At 36.0% G+C, this 19204-nt stretch overlaps 2 protein-coding genes across 2 annotated transcripts in view; one reads left to right on the forward strand and one right to left on the reverse strand.

Moving 5' to 3' along the window:
• Nucleotides 1–19204, reverse strand: part of LOC136823541 (transient receptor potential cation channel subfamily M member-like 2) — a 37736-nt gene that overhangs the window by 11657 nt on the left and 6875 nt on the right. Inside the window, exons 9-15 of the mRNA XM_067079729.1 lie at nucleotides 18687–18753; nucleotides 10138–10235; nucleotides 9204–9536; nucleotides 8040–8251; nucleotides 3916–4109; nucleotides 2597–2834; nucleotides 1195–1396 (exon numbers count right to left, since the gene is read on the reverse strand). Of these exons, the coding sequence (XP_066935830.1) occupies nucleotides 1195–1396; nucleotides 2597–2834; nucleotides 3916–4109; nucleotides 8040–8251; nucleotides 9204–9536; nucleotides 10138–10235; nucleotides 18687–18753 (1344 nt within the window). The remainder of the gene's footprint in view (nucleotides 1–1194; nucleotides 1397–2596; nucleotides 2835–3915; nucleotides 4110–8039; nucleotides 8252–9203; nucleotides 9537–10137; nucleotides 10236–18686; nucleotides 18754–19204) is intronic.
• LOC136823542 (uncharacterized) lies at nucleotides 11091–14880 on the forward strand. Its single transcript, XM_067079730.1, has 2 exons — nucleotides 11091–12816; nucleotides 13202–14880. Exons 1-2 carry the CDS (start codon nucleotides 11194–11196, stop codon nucleotides 14645–14647), a joined length of 3069 nt encoding a protein of 1022 aa, XP_066935831.1. The 5' UTR covers nucleotides 11091–11193; the 3' UTR covers nucleotides 14648–14880.

Consider the following 19204-nt stretch of genomic DNA (forward strand, 5'->3'; position numbering starts at 1 on the left):
GCAGGAAGCCTAAAGCTTCTGAGGATGGCATTCATAGCTTCACTCATAAGGAAGTTGGGCAAACATCTCATAATTTTGCGCGTTTCTCAGTATTTTAGTGCCGCTTAACGGTAGCATTCTTATCTTACGGTCTCTCTATTGTTTTATCATCATCAAAAAGACTTTTCCGGAGTTATTTTGATCTGATTACTCATTTTGAAATGTCAGTTTGTCTTTTTCTTATCCCTGGAGAGTTAAATGAATCTAAGGAAATTCCCTTTTCTGGGAAATTCCCTTTTTATACCACAAGTAGTTATTAAGCGCTCTTCAAAGGTTAAAAATAATACTCTGCTCAATGTATTCGAACAGTTATGTTGCTAAACGTGTACATTAGTAAAATAACATATGAAGAGCAGTATCTTCAGATATATACGCTTTTTATAGGAAAAACCAGTAAGTCATATGATTCTGGCTGGGCTGCTCTTAAATTTATATGAGTTTTTCACTCTTAAATGTCAATATTAATTAAAATGGAAACATGTACTTCTCAGTAATTTCTGAAATCTGAGGTTCAGATTCTTCTTAATTTGTTCTTATGTTTTAGCCAAATTTCAGCCTTGTATTCTTATGAAATTGTTCTTGTAAAAAACGTGTAAGACAAGGCACGGATGTCACTCTAAGTAGACTGTAAATCACTCCTTTGACACATTTTTTAGCATTTGAAAGAATTTTGTTTCAGATGAGAGGTCACTCTTAACAAAAATTACTGTAGGGCTAAGATCATTCCTTTTGAACGCAAATTCAACTCTATGTGTTCGTTTTGCTGCGGTGGCACCTTAATGAAAATTATGGCTAGTTATTACGATTGTAGACCGGAACAAGGAACTTATAATTAATTTGGGTTAATTTAATGGGTTAGTTTTTGCGAAATTTGACCATTTTCGCGAAATTAAGTCTTTGCAAAAATGTTGAAATTAGGAATTTTGCAAAAATCTCTAACAAAGCGAGAAAAAAAATTGGTAAAAAAGATTATAGACCGAATAGCGAAATTTTACTTATTTTTTTTTTAGGTGTTCGACTCGCAAAAAGGATTAAAACTGAAAAAAGTAAAAAGGAATAATTTACACCCGTTCTCTGAACTGACTTTTCACTAAAACTTGGTCAAATCTCTCCCCCCTAGTTGTTAAAGATGAGTGATATAAAATTTTTTCTTACAAGATTTAAGTAGAACTTGACAGCAGGTGTTTTAGCATAAAACAAATACATTTTGCCACAAAACGAGAGTTCTTTATCTCTTTGAGCAGAAAGAGTTTCATCCTGATTGGTGTACGATGGCGACGACGTGTCTTGCGTTGACTGGTAGCTTTTCTGTGGCCCTCCCAACTGTACTAATTGGATAGAACTTCCCTTTGAATCACTGGAGAGAAAATAGAGATTACTTTAGGCGTACAAACTTTCGCGAGCAGAAACTTTCGCGATTTTCACGAATTTTGGACCTTTTCGCGAAAGTAAATGTCTTTAGAAATTCTAGAAAGGGCCATTCGCGAAAGTTTATGCTCGCAAAAAATATTTTTCCGTTAAATTCGCGAAAGTAAATGTGGTGAATTTCGCGATTTTTCGTCCTCGCAAAAGTTTCTGCTCGCGAAAGTTTGTACGTCTAAAGTAAGAGAGATTAGTCTCCTGCCGTCTAACATAACAGACGCACGTATCCCAGAACAGCATTCGCTATCTGTATGTTGGAACTTACCCCAGCTGGCACACAACGTTGTTTCGACGTTTTTCTAACGTTATATGAACGTTGTGAACGTTAGAAAAACGTCGAAACAACGTTGTGTGCCAGTTGGGACACCTTTAAACGATTTTCTTGTAACAGTAAAGCAACAATAAAGGGGCAAAGAAATTTCTAATTCTTCTTATACCAGTGAAATAAAGTTGCTTTTTGACTTTACGCTGCAATTAAATTCGGTTCGGTTTTTTAAAGTTCAGTCAATGCATATCCAACATCCGACTACCGTGAAAAGCACAGCTCAAAATCATATATTTACGCTGTGCCGACGAATCGAGATTCTATTCATCGCGCAATCAGCGAAGACAAAAGTAACCATGACGACCATCCAAGATCTTGGATGAGCGTCATAGTCGATATTTTTATTCCCGTCGTTGAAAACACAACTTACAAAAAGTCATCAATGCTTTGTAAAAAGAGTCAGTGATAGAGAATCATAACATAAAGTCTGTCTATTATTTCGATTCAATTAAAGTGACATTTCCATAATTAAAAGTTTAGTAATTACTGTTATACATTTGGGGATCATGTAAAAGATTTCTTTCGAAATAAACTCATTTCAACTACACTTGGAGGTTTCTGGGGAATTCGTAAATAGTAAACTGCATACTGATACAGTCTGCTAGACATTAATATGGTAATATTTGCTCTTCATCTTTGATTTTTTCTACAGTGATTAGATTGACACATGCGCGATAAAATTTCTATTATTTGTCTTCAGAGGTTACTACTTTCTTTGAAAACTTAACCTCTGATACTCAGGGTAACATCCGACAATTACAGTACCCCCGCGACCCTCTTTTCAGACCCTAAATGTAATAATTTACTGACGGATGTTCTATGATGTTCTCCTGCTCGTTTTCTTTCTCTTCATCTTTCGTTTTGGAGGCTAGTGTTAAACCCATTGTTATGCTTTGAATGGTAGTTGGCCCTGAGTCTTCGTTTTCAGCCATTTGGATCATATCTTTCGTCTCGTTTTCAGTTCGGAAATTGTACGTCATTAAATATGGCGGGAATAACATTGTCAACAAGAAATCACGAGTGGTGATATCCGAATCCTTGATATAACCTTAAACAATCGAGATTTGGTGCTAAAGGTATATGACTGTCTTTCAGAAGTTAAAGAAACTCCAAAAAGCGTCGCGCCCCAGCTGGCACACAACTTTGTTTCAACGTTCATCTAACGTTATAAACGTGAACATGGACGTTGTGAACATTAGATTGACGTCGAAACAACGTTGTGTGCCAGCTGGAACCGCACATCTTGCAAATTTCAAAAGTACCGCGGCTCTTATTTTAGGAAATATTGTAAATGAATTTTCATAAAAAAAAGTTTGTTTTAAATTTTGATTTCTTAATTTTAAAAGTTTGATTCAAAATGAATAAACTATGTAATGGGATATGTAAATTGTCATTCATGCAATTTGGGTTTCAAATTCTATTATGGATGAAAGTTTGAGCTCAAATCTAAATAAATCTATTCTTTGTTCTGTTGTTGAATTTCTTAACGAAACTGGAAGGTTTAGCGGTGCTTTATTTTAGGCTTTTACCTAACAATTGTAGCTTCCTTCTCCAAGATTTTTTCTTTTCTTTTCTCTTTATTTACTTATTTATTTATTTTTACATAGTCTAGTACCTCTTGCGATATAACGTTAGTTCCTAGCGGGGGGGAGGGACTATATTTTATGTTTAAGTAATGTTTTGTAATATATGTTCGTAGTGTACACGTGTTTTTGTTTCAATAAAGAAAAAAAAAAAAAAAAAAAAAAAAAAAAAATTCTATTATTTACAGCTAAGATAATCCAATGGGGATTTCGAATTTTAAAAATAGAATTCACAGTGGAATTTGAGACTCCAATGTTGTTTTATAATGGAAATAAAACTTATGAGACTAACAACGTTGACTTTTTTCTAGTGGGTAAGGGTCCAGGGAGGGAGGGGAAGGGTACTTAGGCAAGATAGGTGCCGGTATGTAAGAGCCATAAGGGTCCCGAGCTTGCACTGCTTAAAACAGTCCCTCAAAAGGGTACAAAAACCATTAAAAAGATTTTCGAACTTTGGCTCATATTCGTCATCTCGCAAACCTAGTACTCTCGGGGCAAGGGTCCCACTGGGTCCATGGGGGTTGTAAATTTAAAAATGTTTCATACCTGTCCACACGTCATTCAAGAGAGCTTGTACACAACTATGTGATACAAATTCTAAATGCATCATACTGACTGCCATATTAATGGAGGTTCGTTTGTTAAATTGTTCCGATTGTTCAGTAATCAATTTTAGTGTTTTTCTTTCACAATCAAGATAGCATTTGTCCAATAAATCGTGAGATAGGGTTCTGAATTCGCTGGAAAGACCAAATGAATATGAATGAGATTTTAAACATTTTCAAAAAGCGTGTGTGACAGCTAAAATCACTGACCTTTAAATACCCTGGACAAAGTTTCCCGATCCCGGCCAAGCAAAATCTTTGATCGAAGTTTTTTGAAAAGTGTTACCCTAAAGGCCGGTCTCCACTTGCGCGCGCTGCGATTGCACCTTTTGGCTTCAATCCTTTTTTCTTGAAAAAAAAATTACGTCATAAAAATGTAGAGCACACGCTCGAAAAAGAAGTTGAACACATTTCAACCACCGATATATACAAACACTGTTTGTATATATCGGTGATTTCAACTTTTTTCAACCGTTACGTCAGATCGCCCCAATGGAGTTGCTTCATTTTTCTTTTGACCAAAAGCGTTGAAGCTTAACTCGAAAAAGTGCGATCGAAGTGCGTGCAAGTGGAGACTGGTCTTAATGGTAGCATTAATCAATAACGGTGTAAATGCATCGAGAGCGCTAGATCTACTTTTCCTGGAAGACTTTTGATGATGTTGTGCCGTTAAACGTTAATTCTTAACATTGAAATGGTTTCTTTGCGGGTACCACTAAAAAAAACTCCGATGAAAGATAGTGAATTATTAGACTGCCACGCCAGTCGGGCTGGAACGGTATCACGCGGGAAAAGTGAGCGTAGGAGTTAGGTAAGCGTAGGAAGAATTTTTTTCGGCGGCAAGGGCTGAAATCAGCAGCCTCTCACCAACTTTTGCTCGTTCTCCTACGCAGCTCCTATTCTAGCAAACGCCCACCGCCTTTATGTTCCCACCCTCTGACATGATTAATTAACTAGTTTGCTAGTCTAGTGAATTATATACAAAGGTCAGTGGCTAAAGCCTATTCACTTTGAGTGTGCAATCTATTTTGCTACCGTGTGTAAACCACTAACCTTTATATACCCTAGACCAAGCTATATCCACCATCTTTGATTAAAGTTTTTTTTGGAATTGGAGAAGAAGCCATTGCAATGTTAAAAATTAACGTCTAACGGCGCTAAATCATTAAAATTATTTGAGTGTAAGTACATCTAGCGCTCTCGATGCATTTACACCGCTAATGAGTAGTGCCGTCATTAGGGTACTTTTCAAAAAACTCCGATCAAAGATTTTGCTTTGCCGGTATTGAGAAACTTGGTCCAGGGTATATAAAGGTCAGTGGTGTAAACCACTCTTAAGGAAACCAGTCTATTGGTTTTTTCTACACAGTTCATGATAGATATGCACCACTACTACAATGACTTCACGAAATTATGCAACTTTTCTGTTCTTTTCCACCCAATACGTTACTTTTTCTATTGTTTTATTGACGCATTGGGTGGAAAATTTTAAAAGTTCTCAGAAAACTCTCCAGTGGTGCATATCATGAATTAACGTCTATTCCACTTTGCGACTTTTTCTAATGTTCGGAGCAAGGGTTTTCGCGGGCTCAAAAAATTCGATTTTCTAACGTCACTTTTAACTTTCAAAGCTCTTGCAGTAGCGAAACATTCAAATTTGCGTCAACGCACTTGGAAGGCTTCTATTTTTCAAAAATCGTCAAAGTGGAACTCACAAAGAAACGGGATGAAAAAGCCCGGTTTGTGGTGAGGTGCTTGTTAGTCTAATGGTATCAAAAAAAGATTATAAGAAGGAGGGGAAAACTTCAGGGCTACGTAGAGTAATTTTTGGCCCAGCGCTAGCGAGTGGGCCTTTAAAGAGAGTGTCACTATTTTTTTTTCCGTGTTTCCTTCTGTGTGTCCGTTTTGGTAGAAACGGCGCTTAATACCAGTAACACTTTTTGCCGCTTGGAGAGGAAAAAGCTTGCGAAAGTCAGGTACTGGCTAAAAAAGATATATTTTCTGATTTCGCGCTCCTTAAACAACAAACGTTTTCAAAACAAAACAGATACAAGATGGCGGTTGAAGCGAGGAGATTGATTTCATGTGTTGATTCATACTTTCTTGAACATTTTCTTTGCTTTAGTGATCAAGAGACTTTCAAACCAAAGAAACTTTGTAGTAATTTTTCTTTGTAAACTTTTTCAACATTCTGTCATATGTTATAGTTTTCATAAAGCTTTCTGAGTGAAAATTCTATACACCTTAAATCACTTTCACTTTTAGTTTCTTGTTTTCAAAAAGACTTGATTCTGGAATTTGCTGATGAACACTAAAATGGAGTTCATGTGTAAATTATAATAAGATTGGAACTTTTTCAATGATACTACGTGTGAAAATGGTTATTTCTAGATCTGTCTCGTTTAACGAATTGGTGGCTTGATTTTTCAAACTCAACACGGAATTATTTCAAATACCGATTAAATGGAATATGGCAATGGAGACTAAAATGCAGCTCATGTGTAAATTGAACAAGATTGGAACTTTTTCCATGATGCTACGTGTGAAAATGGTTATATATTTCTAGATCTGTCTCGTTCAACGAATTGGTGGCTTGATTTTTCAAACTCGACACGGAATTATTTCAAATACCGATTAAATGGAATATGGCAATGGAGACTAAAATGCAGCTCATGTGTAAATTTGAACAAGATTGGAACTTTTTCCATGATGCAACGTGTGAAAATGGTTATATATTTCTAGATCTGTCTCGTTCAACGAATTGGTGGCTTGATTTTTCAAACTCGACACGGAATTATTTCAAATACCGATTAAATGGAATATGGCAATGGAGACTAAAATGCAGCTCATGTGTAAATTTGAACAAGATTGGAACTTTTTCCATGATGCTACGTGTGAAAATGGTTATATATTTCTAGATCTGTCTCGTTCAACGAATTGGTGGCTTGATTTTTCAAACTCGACACAGAATTATTTCAAATACCGATTAAATGGAATATGGCAATGGAGACTATACTGCAGCTCATGTGTAAATTTGAACAAGATTGGAACTTTTTCCATGATGCTACGTGTGAATATGGTTGTTTCTGGATCTGTTGTGTTTTACGAATTGGCGGCTTGATTTTTCAAACTCGACACAGAATTATTATAAATACTAATTTTAAATGGAATATGGACATGGTAAATGTAGACTAAAATGCAGCTCATGTGTAAATTTGAACAAGATTAGAACTTTTTTCATGCAATGATGTTGTTTCTTATGGAAGTTGAATTTAATGATATTTTGAATTTGATTGTTTACCTTCGGGTAGAAAGTTTCGAGCTTTCAACATTCAATTTATTTTTGATTGACTACATTATGTTTCGTTTATTTTTTCACTTCCCTGTTCTAAGAAATGAAGAAAGGGAGAATTATCCTTGTCGACTTATTTTTCATTTTGTTTTGCTTGACGCAGTAAAATTTTAAATCCTTTGGACATCCCTTTCCTGAAATCTTGTTAAACATTTTTTGGAATTTTTGGAAATCTCGAAATTCGCGAAAATCGCGTAAATTTCGCTTTTGCTGGGCCTTCACGCCTAACGGGCTTCTTGTTATGAATTGAAGTAACTTAGTGTCGAGCAAGACGCATAACAAATTTAGCTTATTTAGAGCTTATTTCTTGGACCAAAATGTCAATAATAACGTTCGACTACTTTTGTCCAACCTAAGAAATATTTTTCATGACGTTATATACTTGAAATACAAGAGAACCTCCCTAACTCGTACAAAATGCATGTTCCCAACGAGATCGAGATGTAGAGAGTTTATTGTACGTGCTAGATATTACGTCATTAAAGGGACAAAAAAGTACTGACGAAATTTGTAAACAAACCGTATGCAGCGGGATACAAAATCAAAACAAATGTCACATGTCAGAATAAAAAGTTAAAACAAATATGACTGATTTTGATTGTTTCAATTGTTTTACAAGTTTGTTTTGGACACGTGATTTTAATTGTTCTCTTTAATGACACGTGTTTCGCGCAATGTTTACATTTTACTACTTTATTGTCCCTTTAACTTACGCCGAATAATCGTTTAGATCTGAAGCTACTTCGTCCGGAAGATTGGATATTCTAGCTGCTTTGGCCGCCAGTTTTTCATTTATTTCAATGGCCACTAAGGATTTGGCGAGTCCTTCTTCACCGAATTCCCAGAGATAAAGAGCCATTTGATGTTGACCATTGAGTACTGCCCACAAGAAAAGATGTAGATAAGGGTCGTTTTCAACTGACACCTGAAAGAGATAATATTTGATACTTTTTTAAAGGGATAATCAGATGGTTTGAGATTTTTTTCCTTGGAGAAACCCTCTGTGGTTTTGAATAAAATCGTCAAATAATTTTGTCTAATTATATCTTAAAGTCGATATACCAAATTTCTGAAAATGGGTTTTCACACGGTTTTTACGTTGAAATTCTATTGTTTCCTTACTAAAAGTAAGGGAAATGTTTAGGCAAAAATATTTTGAGGTTTTGCCCAGGACAATAGAAGGATTCCACATGCCAAATATCCCAAACCACCTGGTTATCCCTTTTAAACGGTGTTAGCACGAATTAAGATTTCTAGTTTGAGTTTTATGTATAGCTTTTTGAGGACGGTGGCATGCCTTTTTAAAGGATTTAAAACAACCCGCAGTTTTGACATGTTACTATCGCCCTGATTTACTGTCGTCCTCAGTTAGTCAGGTTCTAAAAAACTCGAAATTAACCGTCTCCGACGATGAAATCGCCATCTTTTCCCTTCTACCGGGTGTGCAACAAAAAAGGCTTCTCTCTTTGAAATTAATTGTTCGACTTCTGTAGATCTTCGGAAGAGGAGAGATAAATTAAACAATTACAAATTATTTAACAAAGGGAACCACTGATGATTTTTAAACAGACCTTCTAATACCATAAAAATACAAAATGTTACAACGTAGAAGTTTTTACTTGGCCCAAAAGGGGTACGGCATGTGCCCTCCACGAGTCCCAGGTAGGGTTACAAAAACACCAAAATGGAAAAATCAGTTGGGGTATTTTTAGGGGAATTCGGGAAAAAAAGTGAACATTTTGAGAACATTTTGAAATTTCAGTCGCATTCAGGGACGCTTTTTTCCCACGTAGAGTTCATTAAAAAACCTCAGCGGCAAATCTGCGTCGGCCGCTAAGGTTAGCACCCAATGGATGTAACAACGAAAGAAAACTTACGTCACTAGAGAGCATTGGCGTTCCATGTCGAATATTTGAAGTCAGCTCATCAATAAACATTAGAATACGATCCATGGTGATAACTCTCAAGTCTACATCATTTTCTTGACAGAATCTTTTCACCAGAGGGTTGGTCACTTCAGTAAAAGAAGCATTGGTTGAGCGTAAATCAAACCTGAGAGTAGATTGCTCAGACCTGTAAGCGTATAAGAATTCTAATGTTTTTTGATCCACCACTTTTGGTACACTGACACCGTATGATAAGAATAAACGAACGAAGTCAACGCGATCTTCTGCCAGGGCCATTAACATGGCGTAATGAAGTTGGTCGTCCTAAAATGATGAAGATATCGAAGATAAATTGAAAAACGTGTTTTTTATAAGAACAAACTATATAAGAACCTAAGGCTTTGCAGACCCTAATACACCCAAATTCTTAGAAAAATGGGCAAAAATACTCACAAAATGGTGAAAATAAGAACATGTTGAGAGCACCCAAAGGCTTCAAAAATTTTGGATGTTCTTATAAAATAAATAAACGTGTAGACTAAAAATCACTCCATCAACACCCGCGCTAGCCTGTACTAAACGCCACGGATTTTTCCTACGCAGTAACGTCTCCACTCTGCGACTTTTTCGAATGTTTCGGGCTCCAAACATTTGATTTTTTGACCGCTTTTTAAACTTTCGAAGCTCTTGCAGTAGGAAAAAATGGCCAAAAAAATGCATCCGAGCACTTGAAAGACTTCTTTTATCGAAAATCGTCAAAGTGTAACTCAACAAAAAACAGAATGAACAAATTCTAGCGGTTTTTTGTGAGGTGCGCCCCACAACTGAAATCAAACATTGGTTTGCTTGATTTGTTTATTTAGAATCCATAAAATGACGTTATATGGACGTTAAAACAACGTTGAATCGTAACTGTTATACTTACCGTCCACCGACGTCCGATTTGGGATAAAATTTTGTTTTCTGCAACGTCAGCACGATCCCAAAGCAAAGTCAAATTCAATTGTTTTTCAGGTTCTGTAGCTGTAAAATGTGAGGTATAGATTGTCAGATTGGGCTGTAAAAAAAGAAATATTTAAAAAATTCAAAGAATTTCATCAAGCGATATATTTCGGTGTTTTCACCATTTGCAAGCTTATTGTTTGATTGTTTTTTTTAATTAAAACTTGGCTTGGCTTTAATTGATGCATGTTTTTTTATAAGAATACACTTTATAAGAATGTCCATGATGAAAATGGCCAAAAAAACTAAGAATAATGCTAAGAATATCACCATCATAGAAGTTTGCTACTCAAGCTAAGAATGCCATTTTTAAACCATTTTAAATTATAAATTGTCAATTAGGATCCTAACCTAAGAATGCTGTAAGAATATTTTAGGATGATTTTCCCAAAAAAGTTAAGAATATCCATGATGAAATGGATTTATAAAAAAAAAGCGTGTAACTTTTATGTCACGGCACTTGCAACAAACCCGAATTTTCTAAACGAAACTTTTCGTATGTGATGACGAATTCGATTTGGACCAGCTGCAAATGTCAGAATATTCTCTGACAGTGGAGTAGAATTCAAATCAATAGAATAGTTCATATGACCGGTTTAGTTGTTTTAGTTGAAACTAGTTCGTTTCGTTTTTCCCAATTATCACTATTTTCTGTTGCCATTGTTAGCATCCTAAACTAAGTATTTAAAAATTAAAAACTATTTAAAAAAAATATATTTAATCTTACTAATTAATACTCATTGCTAATCATTAAAACTCCTATGCATATCATATATGACTTATGTTTGAATCATATGAATTCGAGAATGATTTGTAGATATTTGATGGTTTAGTCGCCTGTTTTTTATTTGTAGTTTGACTATGTAGATTTCATAGATTACGTTGGTAAACGCAATCGCTTTCTGTAAAGATTCACCTGTAAATTATTATTTTTCAGATTTTTCCAAAGAAACAAAACTCCAATATACATACACAAGATATGGATAAGGTGATAAGTTGGTTGTCAACTTTAGCTCCTGAAACAATCGATCCAAGCAAATGCACCAAACAAAAATCACTCTACCACCAAATCTTGAAAAACTCAAACGAACGTCTTAGTAAACAAGAAAAAGTCTTTAATCTTGGTAATGGCCAAACCTTCAATGACCCCATCCTATCTGCTGAGTATCTTCTCCAAAGAGAATACGGAGACTCATTCCTCTTCCATCCTACCAAGCATGATCCGCTTTTTATCCCGTCCGTATGGACATCGAAACAATTTGAAAAGCAGGACAACAAAGGTTTAGTGGACACTACACATTCACATTCGCAAATCTCTGTACTTGATTTTGAAATCGATAAAGATTTGAAGAAAACTTTGGATAACCTTATCGAATCATCTCCTCACCACTGGTTCACCTGTGAATTCGAAAGCTTCATGACTTCTCAAAGTGATGGGAACCCCATTAGTGATGACATTAAAATAAACGAGCAGAAGTTTCAAGATTGGCTTTCAAACGTCAAGCTAATGTATATGATAGCTGAAAAATTCAAAACTGAAAAACTTACCTTGCCCTCCACCATCGAAAAATTTGATATTTTTCTTAAAGGATGTATTAGCGAACTAAGACGGATCGCACCAGAGTCGGAGCTTACAGAAGGTCTCTCAAGATTTTCTAGGTCAAAAAATGGAAGAAAATCGTGCAATAAAATGAGCAATGAATTTATTCAAAGTAATTGGCCAAGAGATTCAAATATTCGATGGATATTTGATATGACTTTCTCAGTCAGGGGTGAGAAGGTTGAGCGTTGGTTTTTCGACCAATTAGCCTTGGAAAACAACGATATAAATGCTGATGCTTTACTGGATCTTGTTCTTACTAACACTGATATTCTCAGAAACCTCAAAAATCGTATGAGCCGAGAGTTTGACCTCCTTATTTTCTCTTGGTCAAGAAAGTTGATTATCGGTGTTGAGATGAAGCGGAGTATGAAACAGGCAGGGCACGCTGTTGATCAACTTGATGAATACCTAAGCCTTTTCGAAGAATACTTAGGTGACCAGTTCGGACAGGGCTGGACATTTTTTCCTGTCGTCTGTTTTGAAGAAGAAAAGCTCCCAATACAAAGTCATCATTTTATTGACATGCGTACTGACATTAAACAATGGTTAACAAGTGTTTTGTTGAAATTCCCAGAGATGACTTATCTAGAAGGACCTTTAATTCACCCTGTCGAAGGATTGAAAAAGGTTCTTCAAATGATGCTTTTTGTTCTTCACGTGTCAAAGCCAATCACCGCAACCACTTGGTTTGATTATATCACCAATGCAATAGAAGTTGTGTCAAGCCGAGACAACATAGTTTTCTATTCCAAGAATCAACTTCCAGTCTTCGTAGATGACAATCAACGTTACAAAAATCTCGTCATCACCGGTGGCTATAGTACAGGGAAAAGTTTCCTTCTCAAACAAAAAGCTCTGTTGTTGAACGAAGACCCAGAGTATCGAGGGAAAGTGATGTACGTTTGCCGCTTCCGAAAGACAGACATGAAAAATTTATTTTACTGGTCTGTAAAACATGAACTTGAACCAAGAGGAATCACTGTTAGACAATCGAATGAGGTTAGTTTTGTCTTTCATTTTTTAACTCTATTTGCTTTTTTGGACCTACCTGGAGTTCTTATAAATTAATCTTTGTCCGTTCGTCCGTCCGTCCGTCTGTTACCAGCTTTTCTTGAAATTGGCTAATTAGTTTTTTCTGATATTTGGCACAAAGATGCAAAATAGTAATGCCCAAAATGTGACAGAGCCTGGAAAAACCGGTTTTTGATATTTATTATTTTGGTAAAAGCAAATATGGCTGATTTTAATTGTTTCAATTGTTATACAAGTTTGTTTTGGACACGTGATTATAATTGTTCTCTCTAATGACACGTGGTTCGTGCAATGTTTACATTTTCTTACTTTTATGTCCCTTTAATGCTGATACTTCGATCTCCTTTTTTAGGTATTAGAAATTGACTTGAAGCAGATGATAACTTCAGGAAAAGTCAAAGCGTTGTTCTTAGATGAATGGATAATTGATATGAGAGATATCAAAGACATTGCTGATTCTATTTCGTTCCTTTGGATTGTATCCGATGCAACCAACCAAATGTATAAAAAACAAAACGACCTTAATGAAGACTTTGAGTTCCTGCAGTTGACTTATAATTTGCGGAACGCCGTCGAAATTGTACAAAAGTCTGAATCAATCATTGAGACGAAACCGTTTCGATACGGAGCAGGCCTAGCACCCACTCCACCGAACTTCCCTCGTGGTGCTCCACCAGTCTATATGAAAACTATCGAAGAAGCCATTGTCCACGCCCGAAAATTAACTTCTGGAGGAATTCTCCTGGTCGCTAAAAGTTTGTATGATGTCCCACTGCGGTATATTCGTGATGAGGGAACTAAGCTTTACGGTGGAGTGAAATGTTTTGTTTTTCCTGTTGAAAAGATTCTGGATCCAATTCAAACTTTGAAGGAGGGTAAAGTTTTGATTACGAATCCAGACTTTGTTTCCGGGTTTGAGTGGCCTACTGTCATATTTTTATCTAACAACCGAAACATGGATTTTCCTTATCTTGAGTATCATGATTGCAATATCGTCTTGAGATGTACCAACACCCTCATCATTGTTGATGGAAAGGAAGTTGGTGCCGAATACGCAAAAGAGAAGGATGAATTTTTAAAAGACGTCTCAAGAATCGACGAGGAGAAACTTGAGGTTGAAATCGCGAAAGTTTTACCTGAAATTAAATCTAAGATACGTGGTATTGTTAAAGAGGACGTTGGTCGTTTTAAAGTAGGTCAACCGTATTTGTCTCGTATGTTAGAAATGTTTGAGGAGAGAGCTAATCCAATAGTGATGAAACGAATCAAAGATATCTCAGTTAAATTGAATGGACATAGTGAAGAGAGTGTTGGCGACAATGACACATCACTGAGCTTTGAGGAAGTGGGGGAAGTCTGTTTAAAAAATTCTGATGATAAGGATATATCAAACTTTGAAACAATGGCAGAAAATTTCACAAGCATTGTAGAGAAAGCTTCTAAAGATGTTGATGTTGAGAGTCGATCCCCTGGACTTATCACAGACACTCTTTTGCAGGCGTTGAATCCTGAAGTATTGCGATCGTGCTTAAGTGCCCTTGGAGTCAATCAAAAAAATCTTCAATATATGCCTTTAGATTTTACGATTGCGACTATGAATGAGGAAGGAGTAAAAAAGTCGTTTCAAAGTTTGACTTCCGGTTTTTCGAGTAGGTCCTTTGACACTTCTAAACTGCTTGATTTTTACGGGAGTTTTATACCCAACATGGTGAGAGCTGCTAAAAAGTTGACAAATAAGAATGAAAAAGACCGCGAAGATGATGTCGACGGAGGGTGGTACGGATCAAGAGGAGAGTAACATTGAACGAACTGTTCGTGAAACAGATGAGATTACAACCGAAAATGAAGAAAAGACTGAAAAAGCTCTCGAAGAAATCGAGGATTTGGACTGAGTGCAAACCTCTTAAAGTTAAATTTTATAATTTTAGTATTTTAATCTTATTGTTCAAACTTTTTTGAGAAACTGCTTTTCGGATAGGTTTTTAAAGGTCCTGATAAGCAAACATTTCCCAGTAACATTTTCCTTCTGACGCAACAACCTTTAGTATCGACTGAATAAAGCTTTTATTTTTGTGCTCCGAAAAATGAGAGAATCCTTTGTCCTTCCTTTAATCTCCTCGTGAATGGAAATTCGCAACTTCTTAGTTCTTCTGTATTAAATGTGCTGAAATGAATTGAGCCTCTGAGGCCTAATCAGGTCAATGTATATTTTATTTTTTGTTTTTTTAACATCAGTATATTTTCGTTTGTTGTACTCGGAATATTAGCAATTTAGGCGAGACCAATTTAATTTGTTGTTCTACGGGCAGATCGTTAGCAAAATATGGGTCGGTCGGTCGGTAAAATAAGAATAAACTTTTAATTTATCAGGATTGGTAAAGTATCGAAAATGTTTTCCAAAAAAATATCTGGATCAAAATTTCACTTTTTTTATCTTCGATGAAGATCATAATAAAATCTTAATGCTTGATTTTCAATTTCTTGAATTAATTTTCAGCTTTATTCAAATTTAATTCTTACAAATAACTAGTGTGTAAAATGTATTGTAGTGGAAATTCATTATTATTTTTTTGATTTTAGCAAAAATAGGGTCGGTCGGGCCCGTAGAACAACAAATGAAATTGGTCTCGCCTTACAGATTATAATTTTCTTGGTAATCTGCAGTATTTTAATATTATATTACGTGCACCCTTGTTTTTTCATAAATAGTACATACTAATCTATATACTAAAAGTCTAATGTGAGTGAGCCGTGGGGGGGCCATTATGGATTTTTGAGATGGGGGTTCGAGAGTTACGTGACCGATTTTTGGTTGGATGGTTGGTTGGTTGGGTGGGTGGTTGAAAACGAAAGCGAAAGTGGTCAGGGGAAGAGTGAAAATTAGCGTTTTTTTAAAGAAGTCGTTGCAGTGTCAATTTTTCGCAAATTTAAAAACCCACTTTCCCGTGGAAATAATTGACGTTTTTTAGCTTTTTGGGACCCTTGGGGCATAAGCTACCCGTTAACCGCAAAAATTTCAAAATTCGCGAATTGACCGTTGACAACATTAGGGGTAAAGGGACCCAATGACGTCACAGATCTGGGAAAAACTTGAAAATGCGATATCTCGAGTTTGAATAGGAGTTGGGAGGTCGGTGACCCCTCATTGGATCGAGAATTTTATGGAGAATAAGATGGGAGGGGTTATGAGGCTTGAGTGTGACTTAGAAATTTGGCTGAATTTTCAGGTGTTTTCAGTTGATGACGTCATCAAAACCTGAAAAATGCGATATCTCGAGTTTAAAAAGGAGTTGGGAGGTCGTTGACCCCTTATTGGATCGGAAATTTTATGTGGAATTAGTTGGGGGGTAAGAGTGGGTATATAGAAACTTTCGAAATTAAAAATATCCAGATTAAGGCTTTTTCGGTCCGATGACGTCATTAAAAACGGAAAATACAATATTTCGAGTTTGAGAAGGATTTATGCAATGGTTGACCCCTCATTGGATCGGAAATCAGCAAGAGAATCTTTTGAGTCGATCAAAAAATAAATTGAAAAGTTAATTGCACTTTCGATGACGTCATTTAGGGCCCAAATAACGTCACAAAACATTAAATATGCGATTTCTCGAGCTTCGATCAGTGATAAGTGGTAATATTTCGTTCTTTGGGCTTAGAATTTAACCTTATTACCCTCCCCCCACCATCCAAAGGACTTTTGATGTGTTCAACAACACTCTACTCGGCGGGTGCGACGCCGGGTGACGGCTAGTTTAAACTAAAACATAAAGCCAATCAACAATGAAGTATAGCCGAAACCTTTCCCAGCCAATAAAAAGTTTTCATTTCTCACATTCGGCTATACTTTATTACTTAGACTTCATATTTAGACAAAAGAGCTTCTTTTCTTATATGCGCATCTCACTGCTAGTTGTACCAATTCTTTGTACAGTATGTGGCCCCCAAAACGGCGATCAAATTTGAAACTTCTCTCAAATCTAGGTGTAGAAAGTTTTCTATACCCCGTTTTCATAACTTATTTTCAATATCCAAGGAGCTAGAGTGAGTTATATGCAATTTTTATCTAATTTTGGTGTTAAAATATTTCCTTTAGACGCAAATATGTTATTTTGCATCCGTCTCAAACCAGCAAAAACATGCTCATTTTTAAGTATAACCATCATTCTTTCAAAATAAACAAAAATCGTTTAATTCTGATAAATCTACAAGTCAGAATCTTCATTTTAATGAAAACCTCCGTTTTGGGGGCCGTCTCCGTTTTGGGGGCCATATACTGTATTGTCATTTTCCGTTTTTATGATTGCAATGACGTCAAACCACTAACACTTGGAAGATAAGGTCACAAATTAGCGTTGATTTGTAAATTACACAAGGAAAGCTTGGTCTTGTTCCAAAATTAGTGATGGTAGAAATTTAAGAAAATTATCATTCATTCCTCTGAATTTTTAATTTAGCTTTGTGTGAAAGCCACGCGGGTCACGCATTTTGGTTGGGAAATAAGTGACTTCACTTCCTATATCCAAAGGTTTCAAATTTAGCCCGGTGTACTCTCGGGTACCTAATAGCCGGGGGGTTTAGAATAAGCGGGGGGGGGGTTGGAAAAATCTAAAAACTTAAGCGGGGGGGGGTGGAATAAAAATGTCCTGGGTGGAAATTTTTAGAAAAGGAGGCTAATACAGCAGAATTAGGACAAAAGAGGGAACTTTCAAAAATATTTTTCCAAAAATTAATAAGCGGGGGGGGGGGGGGGGGGGGGGGAATAAGAATGTCCTGGGTGGAAAATTTTCGAAAAATTAATAAGCGGGGGGACGGCTATTAGGTGAAAAGACGTATTTGCTTCTTATGTTTTATTTTGAATTTCATCTCTATGGTAACTAAAAAACAGTCTCTTTTCACGTCACGGTGGTTTTTTCCTTTGATGCTTTTTTGATAGACTTTGTTTAAAAGAGGAAATGAATTGGACTTTGCCCTTTATGTATGAAAATTCACTTCCAGGCATCAGTTACACGCTTTTCTTATAAGAATACACTTTATAAGAATGTCCATGATGGCCGAAAAATTAAGAATATGCTAAGAATATCACCATCATGGAGTTTTGCTGCTCAAGCTAAGAACGCCATTTTTAGAGCATTTTCAATTATAAATTGCCAATTATCCCCAAGTAAGGCTCACTCCTTTTACAAAAATGCTATTTTATGCTTGAGACGTATGTACTAAATGTTGAATCTAGACTGAATTAGGATCCTAACCTAAGAATGCTGTAAGAATATTTTAGGATGATTTTCCCAAAAATGTTAAGAATATCCATAATGATGAAATGGATTTACACCATTCTTATAAAAAAAGCGTGTTAACATCAAAGGATTTAGTTTTTCAATGAAAGCGAAATTTTTAGACTCTCAATTCGTGAAAGAAGTCCACGGGAAAATTAATCCACTTATTATTGTCTCCCGAATAGACGTCCCCCCACTAATTGTTAAGAGAAAAAAAATCTACCCCCGCTCTTATTAAGGCCCCCCTGCCTGCTAATAAAATTCGAATAATTCAATATTTTATTACAGTGTAAATAGACCTTAAACTTGTTAAAATTTTCCTTTTTGTTAGTATTGTTTCTTATTTTACGTGTCCATTTGTTAAAGTTTCTTTTTTGTTGTTGAAATTGATATCAGTTAAAAAAATTCTGTCTTTAAATTACCCCCCTCTTATTAAACCCACCCCTCCCCCGCGCTTATTAGAATTTAGAAAATTTTTCTACCCACTGCTTATTCAGACCCCCGTCTATTTGGGAGACAAGAGTAAGGCTTCTATGTGTTAGATGTAGAATTTTGGAAACTTACTGTCCAGTAAAGCAGTGAGGATTGCTTCATCAAGATCTGAACTACCACCCATTTCAAATACGCGAATCTAAAAGAAAGTGTTAGAAAAAGAGAGGGTGGCCTTGCAGTAAGCAATATTCCTCTTGCGAGTTAGTGTTTGTTCCGGTACTTTTCCAGGAATTAAATTTCATCCAGGAATATAAAAGTGGAGTTACACAAAAAACTCCTGTTTTTAAGGCTTGAAACAACAAGACTTTGGGTAATGCATGATATAAATTAAATCTGCCAAGTAAGCTCTACTGAAATTTTGGGATTTCGATATTTTACGTGGATAGCCCTGTTATTGTGGACTTGGACAGTTCATCGATTTTTTTCACGGGGTTCACGTCAACCAGCTATCAATGAACTAAATGGAACATTGTAAGGAGTGAAACCACTGGTTTGTTGCGATTATGCCATAAAGCACTCAGCCAACGTGTAATCAAAGTACATATATACAATCATGGAGGGAAATTGTGAAACAAGAGTAGAATAAAAGC

Source organism: Clytia hemisphaerica, unplaced genomic scaffold (genome assembly GCF_902728285.1).
Source record: "Clytia hemisphaerica strain Z4C2 unplaced genomic scaffold, Clytia hemisphaerica genome assembly, whole genome shotgun sequence".
Taxonomy (NCBI): Eukaryota; Metazoa; Cnidaria; class Hydrozoa; order Leptothecata; family Clytiidae; genus Clytia; species Clytia hemisphaerica.

Bases quoted from the DNA above. Each gene is read 5' to 3' on its own strand.
- LOC136823542 (XM_067079730.1), top strand. From the start codon at position 11,194: ATGGATAAGGTGATAAGTTGGTTGTCAACTTTAGCTCCTGAAACAATC. The intron at 12,817-13,201 runs GTTAGTTTTGTC...CTCCTTTTTTAG, and splicing joins CTGTTAGACAATCGAATGAG to GTATTAGAAATTGACTTGAA.